The sequence below is a fragment of the Zosterops lateralis genome (genome assembly GCF_965231275.1).
Source record: "Zosterops lateralis genome assembly, chromosome: 3".
Taxonomy (NCBI): domain Eukaryota; kingdom Metazoa; phylum Chordata; class Aves; order Passeriformes; family Zosteropidae; genus Zosterops; species Zosterops lateralis.
Window position 1 is genome coordinate 21,806,830 of NC_139764.1, and position 15,846 is coordinate 21,822,675.

Below are 15,846 nucleotides of genomic sequence, written 5' to 3' on the forward strand. Positions count from 1 at the left end.
ATGCAAGGCAAGCAGCAGGCGCTGGATCCCAACAAATATGGCTCCTGGGAGCCACAATCAGCAACTCCAGCTGGGCCATTTGCTTAGGCTGCCTGCCAAAAGGTTTATAAAAAGAACAGTAAAGAATGTGCCATGGCTTTAAATATGAATTTCAAATACAGTGCAGCCAATATAATATCCACATTTGTTGAGGCTTCCATCCCTCAGCTTTTCTCTGAGGCTCAGTCAGGAACGCAAGGAGTTTCTCCTGCTGATCTAATTATATCCCCTTGCAGATATCCACCAGCATGAAGGAATGAAGTAGAGCCAGGGCAGTTTCCTAATTACTTCCAGCTCTCAGAGAGGGACCCAAAAGATAATAGTGAAGCAAGCATAACACAGCAAAGATCCTAAACCAGCCTATAATTTGTGTGTTGCTGTACACAGATCTTGTGATAATTTCCTAATAGGTGACCCCAACCTTTTCTCCAACTGGTGCCTGTCCTAATACCAGACATTTTTATGAGTTTAACTGCAAACAGAGCACAGTGGCAAACAGGAATGGCTGCTACACAATAAGTGAAATATGCAGGTGATTTCCCCATCAGACACATGAACTGGTTTCTCAAATGCCAACAATGACTTTTTAGCAAGATGTAACTTTCCATTACCTCGGAGGTGGGTTTATTCAAGTTCACAGGAGAGATGGCCCTGCCTGCGTTGAACTTCTGCCAGCCACAAGGAGTGTCACCACCAAGATTCAGCAACCTCCCAGGCACAAGAAGGAAATCAAATCATTAAAGGAGTTTTTCTCCTCAATATGACACAAAGAACCTCATAGTGAATGTCATAAGTCATCAGTTCAAAAAAGTGAGTTATATAACAGAGCATAAAACCCCCACAGCCCCAGCACAGTAAACAGTGTGGTAGCTGAATGATTTATTTGATTCTTCAATAAGCACACACATAAGCATCCACTGCTGTTGCAGACACCTGGATGAGATGAGGGTAGTGCAGCTAGAAATGAGTCAGAACAATCACAAGCTTCTGATCTAATTAATACAACAAGCTGCCTCCTCCTTGTGACCTCACATCTGTATGAGACTTGCAGATGAGTAAAAAATGTGGAGTCCGTTGGGTTTTTTTCCTTCTTGGTTTGAACACCGACCTGAAATGGCACTGTGTGCACAAGGTATGCACCACCTTGTAATGCCATGATTGCTAAAAATCAAAATGCGCACACACACACAAACCCCTGACTAAACCGCACCACTGAAGTGAGAGTATAAAATGGTCTGACAAATCCACGCCCCTCTCACTAGGCAAGGCTCCTCACCTGCCTTTTGAGAACCAGCAGGTGCATCTTCACTTAATAGGCTGGGCTCAGAGCTGAGCTCAGCTCAGTTAATAATCAGAGGGCTCAGAGCTCCACAGGGTCCTTCTTGCAGCAGGCAGGTCTCATGCTCAGCAGTTGTCCAAGTGCTCTTCTTGGGAAGCTGGAGGCAGCCCTGCAAGACACTGAACATCTGCACACATTTATGGCACAAAGCCTCCTTCATTCTCAAGATGTTGCTGCTTTACAGACATGCTAGAAAAGGTCAAATTCAGGAAATAACAGTTTAACAACAAGCAAGGAAACGGAGGGCAAAAAGCTTCTCCTACCCATAGGTTGCCAAGATTCGTCCCCTAGAGAAATCCAAAAGTATTCAAATTCCTCATGGGACATACTGTCATTCTAAGGCTTGTGGCAGTGCTCTTATGAAGAGTTCATGACCATGCTGTGAGGCAGCCAGCAAAAGGAATGTTTCAACACACAGAGAAAAGAATAAATAAATCAAGACAGTCTGAATTTTTTCTAAACTCAGTGTTTTATTGCTCCGTGATTTTTAGTTACACTTTGACACATTGCACTTCAGGATAGATTAGCACCTACTGCATAATTTAAAAACTTAGTATCTTACAATTCGTATAATTGGCACTACAGAGAAAACCCAGAGATCCGTCATTTTAACCCAAGACTAAAAGAGATTAAAAAAATGTTTACATCCTTTACTGTTGGCAGGTGAACTTTCGTTGTGGAAGGCCCTTAAAAATAGTGAACTGAAACTAACAACCTAAATGTCCTCCAAAAATATATAAAAACAGTATCAGATAAATCACTCCCTTCTTTACACCAGTCTTTTTGCTTTGGTACTTTTAGTACCCAAGTGCACAGTAATTCCCTCATCTCTTTCAAGGAAAAAAAAAAGTAACATGATCAAAACTACGCTGACTACTTTGGGTGAAAAGAGGAGAGACTCCCACACACCATTCTCAGCACCCACACAAACAGCATTTTCATCAAAAGTGGCATTGTCTCAGGATTTAACACATCCCAAGAGGTTTATAAATAATAAATGTTGGGGGCTTTTAAAAAGGGAAGAATTATTTTGAATAAATAAATGACAGCTCTAATAGCTGCATTGGCTTTGGTGACCAGTTATCTACATGCAGCATAAGTTATCTTCATAAGGCAAGTGATGAGCTGGCAGAAGTGAAGTCCCTGAGGATCAGCATCTCTTCGTTCAACTTGTTTGTTTCACAACGTGTGTAGACAGCCTGGAAAACAATCAGTCCCAAGGCATCTGCTTTTTAATCTCCCAGCACAGCTGCAGACCACACAATGAATTATTTCTGTACCTTTTCTGCAGGCAGGAATACATAAATAACACCGAATACTTAGTAGGAGGTGGCAGGGAGTTAGTTCTGCGAAACCCGGGCCAAGTACTCCACCTTGTGTTCATGCTCGGCACTCAGAGTGAAGCTCCCGGTGCCTGCTCCACAACTGCAGCTCCAGCGGCGTAGCTCCTGATTCCTTCTGCCTGGGGGCAGGTGTTGTCCATGGTGCCATAGGACTGCTGCTCCGTGGGGGCCAGCACCGTCCTTTCGGTGGGATGAGGACGCAAAACCTGAGGGACGTACATCTGAAATCACAAGTGAAGGCTTTTAGTGGTCTCTCAAAGCACAGTGCTGGGATAACTCACCCAGGAGACCTTTTCCCCTTGTCACTCTTCTTTTCATCCTTTTCCCATTCTTCACCTTAACACCTCAGGCTTTCTGCACCCTGCTGGAGGCTTCCTGGTGCACCTGCACGTCTTGTCTGTGGCACGAAGGCCTTTCCTTCTACCTCAGTCCTACATCCTTCTCAGTGACATGGCAAGCAAGACCTGCTACATGTCACAGCTTTCAGAAGCAAAGCAGTGGCAACTGACTGCGTTTGGCAGCTGTCCAGATGTGAGGCACTGTCTGGGGCAGGGCACAGACCACAGCACACAGAGCTGCTGGAAGCAGTGTGTCTCAGCTACTCCTAAAACAGCAGCAGAAGGTACTTCTGGAACACCACCTGGGAGCAGTCAAGGAGCCCAGCTGCAGAACTCTGGTCCCACACGCACGTGGGAAATCCCACAGTCCGTTCAGACTAATATGTCCTACACAAGCTCTTTGGTAAGCAGGGTGAGAAATTAAGTTTTTCTAGGAAATGTAAGGGAATATTAGTAACTCTTAGCTTCTTACAGAAGATGTTGGGACTGTTGGTACATCTGTTTCTTTTCCTCTTTCACCTTGTGTGTCTTCAATCTGTAACCAGCAATAGGTGGGGGAAGAAAGAGAGACAACATCAAACTGGTTAGTGAAAACAATACACACAGATCATGAGCAGCCAAAACCTGCACAGACAGATCTCAGTGCAGTGCTGGCACTCTCTCCACCAATCCTTCTACACAGAATCACAGAAAGGTTTGCCTTGGAAGGGATCTCAGATCATCCCATTCCAACCCCCTTCCATGGGCAGGGACACCTTCCACTAGACCAGGTTCCTCCAAATTCCACCCACCTTGACCGTGAACACTTTCAGGGATGGGGCATCCACAGCTTCTCTGGGCAACCTGTTCTAGTGCCTCAGCAACCTCACAGCAAAGAATTTCTTAATATTACCTAGTCTAACCCTACTGTCAGTTTAAAGCCATTCCCCCTTGTGCTCTCACTACATGCTCTTGTAAAAAGTCTCTCTCCATCTTTTTTTGTAGGCTCCCTTCAGGTACTGGAAAGCTGCAATTAGGTCAACCCAGAGCCTTCTCTTCTCCAGGCTGAACTACCCCAGTTCTCTCAGCCTGGCCTCACAGCAGAGCTGCTCCATCCTCTGATCATCTTGGTTGTCTTCTCTGGACTCGCTCCAAACAGTCCGTGTCCTTCCTGTGCTGGGACCCCAGAGCAGGAAGCAGCACTGCAGGTGGGGTCTCTCCAGAGCAGGGAGCACAATCCTCTCCTCAACCTGCTGGCCACACTGCTGGGGATGCAGCCCAGGATATCTTTTCCATACTGCTCTTTTCTCTCAAATTCAGTTCCTGCAGACACAGAGATTTTCCACTCTGCCAAGCAGCCTACCTGTGCTACAGGCCCTCTTCAGCCATCTTACCATGAACCTTTGTGAACTGACACTGCTAGCAGGAAGGCAGGAACAACCCAGCAGGAATTGCTGGTACACAGGTAGGTGCTGAAAGGTCAGGTATCCATCACTTACCCTATAATTCAGTGGACTCAGGTACTTGAAACAGCCAAAACAAGTGTAAGCCAAGCAAATAACAATAGTGATGTTGACAACCAGCAAGGTAAACATGGTTGTAGGTGCTTTAAAACCTAGAAAAATATCCAGAGAATACAATATAAAAATGCATAGCAGAAAAACCCAACAAAACCAAAAGAAGCCTTTATTTATCCTTCTCACTTTCAGAAACCTCATGGATTTTTTTTCCTTAGAGGAATGGGCAGCTCACTTCCAGCCACAAACAGGAGAATGTTATTGTACACTAAATTCTCCCACTTTTCCTAGAGACCAAGAAATGTTGCTAATACTTAAATTACAGACAAGACTCAGAGTGATTCTTCTCCTCCCTCATTCATCCATTCTGGACCAGCTTCTTAAATACTTTAATTAATGATCTGGGAAACATAATATTAATTACATTGATTAATTATGATGATGGCACCAGATTGGATGGTTTGCCATCAGCTCAAGGGCATGGAGGTGAGGGGAGAGGAGAATCAAAATCGTCTTGGTAGACAAAACCACTCCACCTGCTTTAAAGGGTCAAAACAACAACAAAAAAACCCAACAACAAGACAAAACTGTATGGAGAAAGCAGCAAATAAGTAAAATTTGGAAGGAAAAATAAAATGTAGATATGAGAGATAACAATAGCACTGCAGCATACAACTGCTGGAAAGCAGTCAGTAGTGAGATGGTACCACAGAACATGGGAAGAGAGGAAAAAGAAAAAAAAAAAAGAAGTCTGGCACCCATACAAAATAATCCAATCCTACTAAGCCTTCAGCTGGATAGCCTTGTCTACAATAAAATATGGACAGAACTGGGAAGAATCCAAGGAAATAGATCAAGAGAAGAAACAGTAAATATGAACTAGGCTGACAGGTAGGTTTCAGTTCAGAGAGAATGCAATAAACTACAGCAAATGACATGGTTGCCTAGTATGGAAAAAGTATTAAAGATTACAGTGGCTTCTTATTTTCCAAATGCACTAGGGAAATATTCTAAAGAAATTAATCTCATTTTGCAGTAAGGATGACTTGAATTGGCTATTAGGAAAAAGCAAACATCACTGCATACCCTAGCTGTTTCCAAGCTTCTTCAGACAAAAGAGGCAACACCAACCCTCAGACATTTTTGTGGTAACCCCAGCATAGGCAGTGGCACAGAATAGACAAGTTTTACACTTTAGCAGGTTATAGAAGCCCTGCACAGGTCTGTTCACAAGGGGAAAAACACCACACACATGCAAAAAACAAGTCCAGAAAAGCCGTACAAAAACATCACCATGCAAACCAAAAAAGGAAGTGAAAAAACCTCCCTAGGGGTATTCTGGAATGTCCTTCAGAGGAGGTTGTTTTTATAAGCACAAGTTACACAAATATTTACCAGACGGTGAGGTGTGTCTACCCCAAAGCCAATGTATGGTGCAAACCACAAGTCAAAGAGCAACAGAGATTAGGGAAGGAAAAGTGCCCTACATCAGTTTTCCTGTGCTGTGTCCTCAGAACTCCTGCCTGCCAATAGCTCTGGAGAACATGGGACTCAAGTGACTGTGCCAGGAGATGGGAGCTGAACTACTGATAGGACTTCCCCTCCTCTGTGGTGAGAGGCCCAGTGCTGCAGGTGTAGGGTGGGTGGATGGGTGGATGGATGGAATAAGAGTTGAGAAAGAATACAGGCACTGAGAAGGAAAAAGATGAGTACAGCCTCTCACCTTCTGTATGCAGTCAGGTGGCTTTTCATCCTGACTGAGAACTGGGAGAGAGGTCTTTTCAGCTTTACATTAATATATAAGGAGTGAGAAACCAGATTATTGTCATTGGACTCTGCAACCAGACTGAAATTCCCATATCAAGCCAACTACACAAGTCAATGACCAAGCAATCAAGTTTTACAGCATAAACTGATCTATTTTGCAGATAAAGAAGCAGCGCTCTTACTCTTCCTTCCTTCCTTCTTTTTGGCACAAGAAGCAGCAACGAAATCAATGGCAATGAAATCAAAGTATCAAATTCCTACCTCTCAGACTGCCCTGTGCACTGATGAACTACTGAAAAACATCCTGTAAACAGGATCCTCTACACTGACCAAGCCAAACACAGTAATCCAGTCTGTGTTTTCCATTATTAAGGTCCCTGACAAATGATGGGTTTACCATGCAGAACTAGAAAACATTATATTAAAGATTTAATTTTTAGTTCACCAGGATTTCCTTCCTAACAACTGAAGAGTTGCATCAGATGCCAAGCACTTGGAGTTAATTTTTCTAAAGCATGCTCTAGAAGTTTTCCTATTAATTTAGAAGACCCAGATTTGTTGGTCTTCCTGGTTGTGAAAACAGCTCCCAAAACAAGGGAAAAAACAAGCTCTCAAACAAAAGTAATGCAGGAATACCTATTCAAATCCAAGGACAGCCTGAAGCAATAGTTCCAAGTGCCTCTTGCATTTACAGGAAGATTTCCCTATAGCTTTATCTCTCCCTAAAGCTGGATGGCAGCCTGCCAACAACACCTTTCTGAGTACTGGTATGCTAGAAAACACATCGAAAACATGTGCATTTGCCATGAGGGCAAAACAGAATTGACTATCAGGAGCTTCCTTCCAAAGAAGGGGAACTCAACCCTTCCAGCATCATTGACATCCCCATTCCATGCCAAATTCTTCCTTCTGTATCATGGATAAAAACCCATAAGCTGCACCTTTTTTGACATCTAAGCTGTTGGTACAGCACAGCCAATACTATCAATGCCAAGTATTTGCAAAAACACAGAATGTCACTACTTTAAAAATAAATTACACACAAACCATGAGGTTTCAAACTACAATGTGGGGAGTCACCATCTCACTGCAGTCTTCCATGTAAAATTTGATGGATGATTTAGAACACATGAGGACTAGCATTAGCCAACGTTTCAGCATTTTTTTCCTAAGTGATGGCAGTACAACTGAGGCAGAATCCAATTCATCCAGGCAAATTAAACTTATGCCCAGGCTGCACAACTGCAGGTAGTGAAGTCAACAATCATCTTACTATAAAGAGCTAAGTCTGAACAGATTTTTGTTTTATGCAATTATTTTTACTGTTTGTCACTTCACAGCCCAACTGGCCAATTCCAGGCATACTTATTTAAGGAATACATGATCTCCTTTGAAATGAAGGAACATGGAGCCCCATGCTAACAGTTTAATATATCAGCCATCTCCATCAAAGGCTCTTGTGCAAATCTTGTGTAGTTCAGTGCCACAGGCAACCACCATGACTCTCCCTTTATGGAAGGAAAAAGAAAATCCACAAAGTTTAGGAAACTTCACATCTAATGCAGGGAAAGTGGCAAGAGACCTGGCAGCAGCTTCCAGGTTGAAGCAGGTAACACTCACCCAGCCGCACAAAAGAGTAGAAATAGAGCCAGAAGAGGCAGAGGATGGGAGCTGCCAGGGCCTGATTGACCGCTGCAAAGTGCATCTTCTTCTCCAGCTTGGCAGGGAGATAGGCGTAGTACAGGTTGTGACGGTCCACCATGTGCTTCAGGAGGATGTAGATCAAACCTGGCAGGGAAACAGGAGAGCCAAGCAGAGGCTGTTGGAGGTTCGATAAGCAACTCTGTGAGGAGATCTGCACTGACCAAGTGAGTGGATACCGCCCAGACACGAGGGAGGTACAGCTGCAGGACTGCACCTGCTCCTAAGCTTGTTCCAGCCCTCCCCTTTCCATACACTTCTCTGTGGTGCCTCTTGTGCTCCCAGGAGAGCCCAGAGCTCCTTCCAGGTGTTGGCACATGAGGTCAAGCCAGTAGGGACAACTTCCCAAGTCCCCTTCCACTGTGCTGGTAAGGAAGGCCTGACAGTGGTTTAACATCTGTCTCTCAGCCTTCACCAGATTCATGAGTGGATTTCAGGTCAGCCATTCCTTATCCAAACAAACAGCCAGCAACTGCTGTGGCAGCTATGAATTGCAACTGCTCTGGGATGCAGTGGCACATTCAGATATTTACAACTGCACAGAAAATGGAATGTAAGTAAATATCAATTACATTGTTACATAAGAATCGACCACATTCTCCCAATAATAAGGTTGTTGATTGAACAAGTTCTGAACAATATCTAATTTAGATAATTATCTTGTTTTTAGCGCTGTAAAATTTTGGATTAGAAAATGAAAATACCAACTATATAAAAATTATTTAGTACTACTTATGTCTGATCTAAACCCCTCACCACCAAAGCCAGCACTCTCAAATCTGAGACATAAAATAAATACCTAATAGACATTAAATGTACTTTCAACCTCTAAAGGCAGTACAAGAGCTAAGTAATTCATCATCTTTTTCACTGTTCTTCTACAAAAAGGGAAGGAAACTTGGATCCAAGTCCTAAGGGTTATCAACATTTGAATGGGAATAAGAATGCAGAGCTGGGCCCTCCAAACTTCCCACATGCCCCATCTGACTCCCACAGTGCTCACTGGAAAACTTACCAAAAGGGACAATGATGGGACACGTGATGCTATAGGCCATGATGACAGTGAACACACACAGCATCCAGGCATACATTGCTCCAAATTCATATTCAAATGCCTGTTGCTAGGAACAAAAACAAAACACCCAAAACTCTCAAGTCATCCATCAATGTGTCAGGAGTTAAGAATAGATTCACTGAAGCAACAATTCACCTTCTCTTATTCACTCTCCCTGAGAGATCAGTTTCCCTAAGAGGCAGAAATGATGTAATGAGATGAAGTATTTTGTGTTTTTATTACCTGGGCATACAGAAAAGGTGCTGTTTCTTTCCTAGCCTTAAAGTAATTTCTCAGAGAATCTGCATCTACAAGAAGCAGCTCCTTAAAATCACAAGGCAGAAAATAATTGTGCCAGACTGATACTTCACCTAACTGTGGTAGCTGTATACCACAGCTTAAGTTCCCATTGTAACACCTGGAATTTCAAGCTATAGGATGAAACTTCACCTGGAAGTGAAAATCCACCTCTTAAAATGGAATATAGGCATATAGGTCTATGTTCAGTTTAAAGCAAGTTGTACACACCTGACAGCTGACAGAAGAAACTAACTCTAGACAGATTTGAATAAAAAAAATCCCCTGAAGTTCAGACTATAAGATAAAATCAGAACTATTCTATAAAATCCAAATCTTAAAACTCTGACTTAGAGCTATGAAGAGATTGATACCTGAAGCTCAGAGCTTGGGTTTTGATTTTTGATCATCTCTGACTGGAATAAATCCCTCCCTGTTATCTGTGCTGTGAATGAAGGGAATATGAACCTGTCCTGGACAAGCGAAACAAAAGCTACAAAAAAAAAAAAAGAAAGTCAGGAGATGATAGTTAATGGTATGAAGGACAGGTGCTCCCACTGTTTCTGACAAGGATCAGTCACGGAAATGCCTCCTGCTAAGGAGGAGCTCCCGTACCTGTTTGATGTTTTTCCTCTCTGCCGTGGACTTGGCCATGATCATGCGTATGGTGTACAGGATGAGGCCTGGCAGGCGCAGCAGCTCCATCCCATTGCCCACAAAGGCTGAGGCAATCACATAGTTCACAAAGAAGGCTCCCTGGTCAGGCAGGAACACACATCTGCCAGGAAAGACACCACACACTGACTGGGAGGAAGGCAAGCAAACATTGGAGGTATACAATGTATCCCTACCACCTTCGGAAATCCCTTACAGTAAGAATAAGCACTATATACGTTGGGAAGTTGCCAGAAGAACTTCTGATAGCCTTGCTGTAAAAGAATATTGCACAGCTACAAATGCAGCCAGGGGAGTATGTAAGAGCCTGGCTGAGCTGCAGTTCAGATGAGGAATAAACTGTTCACAAAAAGATGCAGCAGCCTGATAGGTGCCTGACAGCAGACAAGAGCACCGTCTGATGTCTGCAACAGCAACCTGACACAAGATGAGATAAGACTGCAATAGCCTAATCATCCCTCCTAACTTAGTAACTCCTAATTGTCTTCCTGTTGCTGATTTTGAAACAGTGTTTGGAAATCTATGTCCTAATAATTGCATTCTGTTTTTTCCTTCCAGGCACAGGCACAAGAGCTTAAAATAACCAATATCTGCAAATTTGCAATGTAATGTGTGTAAAAACGTACATTTTTCTTAAAATCAAGATTCACTGGATCACAGAAAGAGAACTGCTGCAGCTCTTTGGTCTCACTGTAATCCTTGCAAAGATCCCCTGTTCATGATATGCAACAATCCTCATCCAATTTTAATATCTTATCATTGTTTCTGTGAAGAAGTTCTTTCTAATGTCCAACAACGTTATTGTCTCCTCCCCTTATTTAGAAGCTCAACATCATCCCAGAGTAGCAACCCTGAGGAAATTTTAATAAACTATAACCAAAGACAGTTAAAAAAAACAAAACAAAACAAAAACTCCTAAATATTCTTTTACAAAGGAATAGCAAAGAGAGAATATTATTTAGCTAATACTTACTCCAGCCTAACTGCAGAATCAGATGATTCTCTGTCAAACAGCCAGCGGAAAAAGAAATCAAGGCTGAAAGAAAGATGGTGAATGTAATTCAGTCTCCTACACCTTAGTACTGTCTAAAATTGCTTTTTTTAAAGTAGCTTAAATCGAGATAGTGGATAGAGAGAATTTAATCACATAATCTGAACACTAGCTTCATCACAGTTACTGATAGCTAGAAATAAGAAAAAATATACAAAACCAAACAGACTAAAATATCTACTTCATATTAAACTTTTAATGATTAATTTTTAGCAATTATTATACAGATAGGACAAATACATGTCACCCAGGGAAACAGTCAAAAACTGTAAAGGTGGAAAAAAAAGGACAACTCCAACTGAAGTATAAGACACAGTCAGGAAACTTGGTTCTCAGCTATAATGGTGGGTATGGGTAACTTTTAATTAGCCATTGATCTTAAAAGGTCTTGAATTTCCTTGTTAAAAGAAAAGCCAGGCTTTGGAAAGTTTTAAGGGCTTTGAGGATCCCAGATGTAAGATGAACATTGAAATCTAATGTATAATGATAACATAACCACACACACCGGAGGGAGTGGGGGTACATTGACTATACCTCACAACTAGAAAACACAAGATGTCTCATTATAAAAGTGCTCAGCCATTATGTCATTAAACTATGATTCTTTACCTGGTCAGACCAAGGGAAGGCAGAATCAATACCATGAAGATCAAAAATATGTAGACTTTATGCATCATTATTCTGTTCTCTGCAGATCTATCAATACAAAAAGGCACTGAGTGAGAAACTCATACAAAAGGCTGCTGCATATGAAGGTTCTTTCCTGGACTATGCCAATACCTGTCAATCTTCCAGCTTCCTCTACCACATCACATTGTTACCAAACATTTTTGAGATATTCACCAATATGGACCAAGCAGACTTTCAGTATCTTCTTGGGCAACAAAAATATGGCTGAATGTTAATCCAGACTGGATGAGCATCACTACAGGTCTGCACCACACACACGGGGATGTGCAACCAGCACAGCTGGTCTCTCACCCAAAGACATTCAATCTTGCAACAGCTTGTAAACAAACAGCTCTTCAAGTGTCATGCCAGGAGGGATTAAGCAGTTCAGAAAAGGGCATAACTGGCAAGAAACCAGACACTTAGACAACCTCCCTCCCAAGTGTCAAGTCTTGGGGAAGGAATAACATGGCACTACTAATGCTATACCCCTACTACAGTAGCAGGAACACGGATCCAGTGACACCCTGTTGCCAGAAAAGTGCAGCACTGTGCACACTTCAGACTTTTAGAGGTGGTATCTGATAGGGCTTTAAAAGCAGAAGGGTTTTATTACAAGAACACTTGGGCACTGTAAGACCTACCAGTGTAACTACATCGAGGCTTGAAATCAGACCTGTGATCTCCAGTGACTTCAGAAAATTATTTTAACTGATTGAGAAGGGCTCAAAGTTCACGTGTGTAGCACAGCTACCAAAACAAAGTTGATGAAAGGCACACAACTGTGACAAATAAAGAGTAGACTCTGGACATGGTGTCTTAGAAAGGAATTGTACAAAAATTCAAAAGGAAAACCACCGAATTTACCTTAGAATGTAAAAGCAAACAAACAAACAATGACTATCAGCTTTATGGATTAAGACTGAGTGAAGTTGAGTGAAGATGGGATTGAGTGCTTTTATCTGTGTGTAGGTAAATAAGGTAATCTGGTACAAATCTAGTACTCCAAACCACGCAGTGCTGAGTTCTTCAGGTCAGCACATTAGTGGGCTTGACATCTCTGGGGTGCACCAGTTCAATGTGCAAACCTTGCATCAACACATCTGGCCCCATAAGTCTTCTCAGATCACCACTGATATGCAACGGATCTGAGCTGCACGCCAGGAGTTACATCCAGACCATTTTGTCATGCCAAACAACAAAAAGATGGATGCCCTTTTTATAAGTTGACAGCCTGGAGGGGATCTAAACCACATGGTCTATCTTCCCAGAGAAAAAGAATTATGGGATTAGAGGGACTTCCCATGCTCCTGTTGAAGCTACACCTCCTGAGCCTGCTCATACAATTTTTTTTCTGATTAAACACAAAGAGGAGTGAGGTGGGGAGCAGGGGAAAGCATAAGCAAATCACGTGGTCATATTACAACTGCTGTGTGGGTTACAAATTACCCAAATCCTGAAGTGTGGTTATAACACTAGAAAGAGACAAGAACAGGAAATTCCCTGCTATGAGGTGCCTGCAGATTCAAGAGCTCTGTCAAAGATCAGCACTTTCATTTATTTTAGTAGTTCAGCTGATAAGGTAAAAAGGTAAAAACAGAGGAAAAGGTTGCTTACTTTGTCCAGTGGGACTCCAGCAATGTTGAGTAATAGACAATTGTTGGTAGCAAAGCTGAGAAGGACCAGAGCAAGAGTGTTGGGAAAAACTGACTGATGACAGGATTCTAGTGGGGGAAAAAAATAAGTATTAAAAACACTTTATTGCCATTGTGGTGGAACAAAAAGATGCTAATATTTTGCTTTTTGTAAATTATAACAGGATGAACTGGAGAAATTATGTTCAGAAAGTCTTAAATTGAGTAGTGAGTGCTCAGCACTGGCATGCAAGACAAAAAACCGAAGGGGAATTGGGAATCAAATTCTGTGAGAGTGCAGCCTCACAAGTAGTTTTTATGTAGTTTACACTAGCTTGGGGAAATATTTTAAAAGAACAGCTTGCAGGTTGCTTTAGCTGCAGTCAAACTAGGATCAAATATATATGCCATCTTGCTTTGAACCCTATGAACAAAATAAAAACCAACATTTTACCTCAGAATTTAAAACCTGAATTTTCCCTCTTCTTATCATAAAACTCAAAATGCAAGTTGGACATGAAATTTCATTTTTTTGCAAAGATTTTTTGATTACAAAATTCAGAATTATTTAAGTTTGAATTACAGATTTTTACCACAAATACATAAATATGTTATAATAATATAAAGCCTCAGATAAAAATTATTTCAGACTATTATCCAGGAACAAAAGAGGGCTAAAGACCTGATTCTGGACTTATGGTTTTAATCAGCAGCTACATAAAACAGTCCTGAGAATTTCAACTGAAGGTGTGAGGTAGGATTTTCAATTGAAGGTAAGACAATGAAACCCTATCAATTTACCAAAATTTTGGTCTGATTCAAAACAGCTATATCCAAACATATGGCAATACTCACATTAAGGTAGTGAATAGGTTTAGTGACATTGAACTTGTCCATGGTTGAGATGATTATGGAAGGAGTAGTAAGAAAAAACAGCACAATAAAAAGAAGCAAATTAATGCAAGCCCATCTAAACCACCATTTCAATCCATGCACTGAAAGATTTTTCCTGGAGAAAGAAGTAAAAATAAAAAAGTCATTAAAACAAGGAGCAAGCATTTGCTGTTAAAAAAAGATATATATACTATCTGTCAAGTAACAGGTGGCCCTGCGTTTTCTAAACTGAGCTTTCAGTTATATAACAAAGCACTACACAAGTTCCAGTTGCTATTAGAAATAAAGAGAACTGTGCAACCTCTCTTGAATGATACCATAAATTGTGCTTGCAGAAGAACATATTTGTTCTTTCAATACACAAAGCAATATCTAATGTAGTTAAAGTTTGAGATGAAACACTTCCATTGTTCAATAATACAAAAGTACTAAACAGAAATGGGAGAAGAAGAGAGAGATAGAAGATACAGAGAATTTCTGCAAGGAAAGAGGCAGAAAAAATTGTGATTTGAAATAAAGTTACAAATTTGCAAACACTGCATCCCTTCCTGCCATATTAAAACAGCAACTCTAGATTTTAAGCAAGTGAAGTTCTTAAACATTATTTGAGATGGTTGCCAAAAGGACTGGAATGATTTGAACACCAGGCAAAGGCAAATATTCAGAGCAAACAAAACAGGGACACAGAGGCTCAGTGACATCCCTAATTATGACAAGTCTTTCTGTGAACTTGGCATATCCCTGTGGCCCCTCTTCTTCAAGGTGGGGTGGGGAGAAAAGAAAAAGAACAGGAAGAAGACAGACCAGAGTTTAGAGAGTGGATCAGGCTACGCTCATCACATGGCAACTCAAAAATATACATGCTTTGAGCATACTCAGCACTAACACCAAGATGTTTCCCTCAGATCTCAAAAGTAGATATGCACTAGCCTCAAAAACTGGAAACACTGAGGGGCAGACATAAACAAGATTAGGGCTTGTTTTGGTTTTTTTTTTGGTGTGGTTTTTTTTTTTTTTTTTTTTTTTTTTTTTGTTTGTTTGTTTGGTTTTTTGGTGTTTTTTTTTTTTTTTGTTTGTTTGTTTTTTTTTTTTAATTTGGGGTGGAAAAACTCTAGTCCATTACCCCAAGGTCAGTGAAGAAGACCAGTAATGAAAATAAAGAGGGAGATCAGTCACATTCCAACACTACACAAAGTTTGAGTTTAGGGTTAAAGAATAACACACTCATCCCTATCTGTCCTGTGCCCATTCTAAACCTACATAATCATGAACAAATGGATGTAAGACGGGAATCTTACCAACAAATATTCTCAGGATAAGGAGCATATGTAACCTTCCAGTTGGATATACACAGCTCCCTGCTGTAGGGTGATGGCTGGGGTTCTCCTTTACACTTAATGCTCTGACATTTGCAGGCATTGAAGTCCTTAAGGATGCTGTAAGGAAGAAGAGAAAGGTTTTTCCAATTTTTTTTACACCTGAAAATGCTAAATATGTAATGAGAAAGTCTGGGAATAGTGATAAAGATGTGTTGTGGTTTTTTTTTTTT

General features: G+C 41.3%; 1 protein-coding gene across 4 annotated transcripts in view; it reads right to left on the reverse strand.

Moving 5' to 3' along the window:
- Positions 1–1,829: 1,829 nt before the first annotated feature.
- The window catches only part of TMEM63A (transmembrane protein 63A), a 30,097-nt gene continuing 16,080 nt past the window's right edge, over positions 1,830–15,846 (reverse strand). For all 4 annotated transcript variants that reach the window (XM_083858632.1, XM_083858630.1, XM_083858629.1 and 1 more), the window contains exons 14-24: positions 15,596–15,733; positions 14,259–14,412; positions 13,387–13,493; positions 11,710–11,796; positions 11,023–11,085; positions 9,990–10,152; positions 9,039–9,144; positions 7,943–8,110; positions 4,538–4,653; positions 3,532–3,594; positions 1,830–2,942 (exon numbers count right to left, since the gene is read on the reverse strand). In XM_083858632.1, coding sequence (XP_083714758.1) covers positions 2,772–2,942; positions 3,532–3,594; positions 4,538–4,653; positions 7,943–8,110; positions 9,039–9,144; positions 9,990–10,152; positions 11,023–11,085; positions 11,710–11,796; positions 13,387–13,493; positions 14,259–14,412; positions 15,596–15,733 — 1,336 coding nt within the window. In that variant the 3' untranslated portion in view covers positions 1,830–2,771. The remainder of the gene's footprint in view (positions 2,943–3,531; positions 3,595–4,537; positions 4,654–7,942; positions 8,111–9,038; positions 9,145–9,989; positions 10,153–11,022; positions 11,086–11,709; positions 11,797–13,386; positions 13,494–14,258; positions 14,413–15,595; positions 15,734–15,846) is intronic.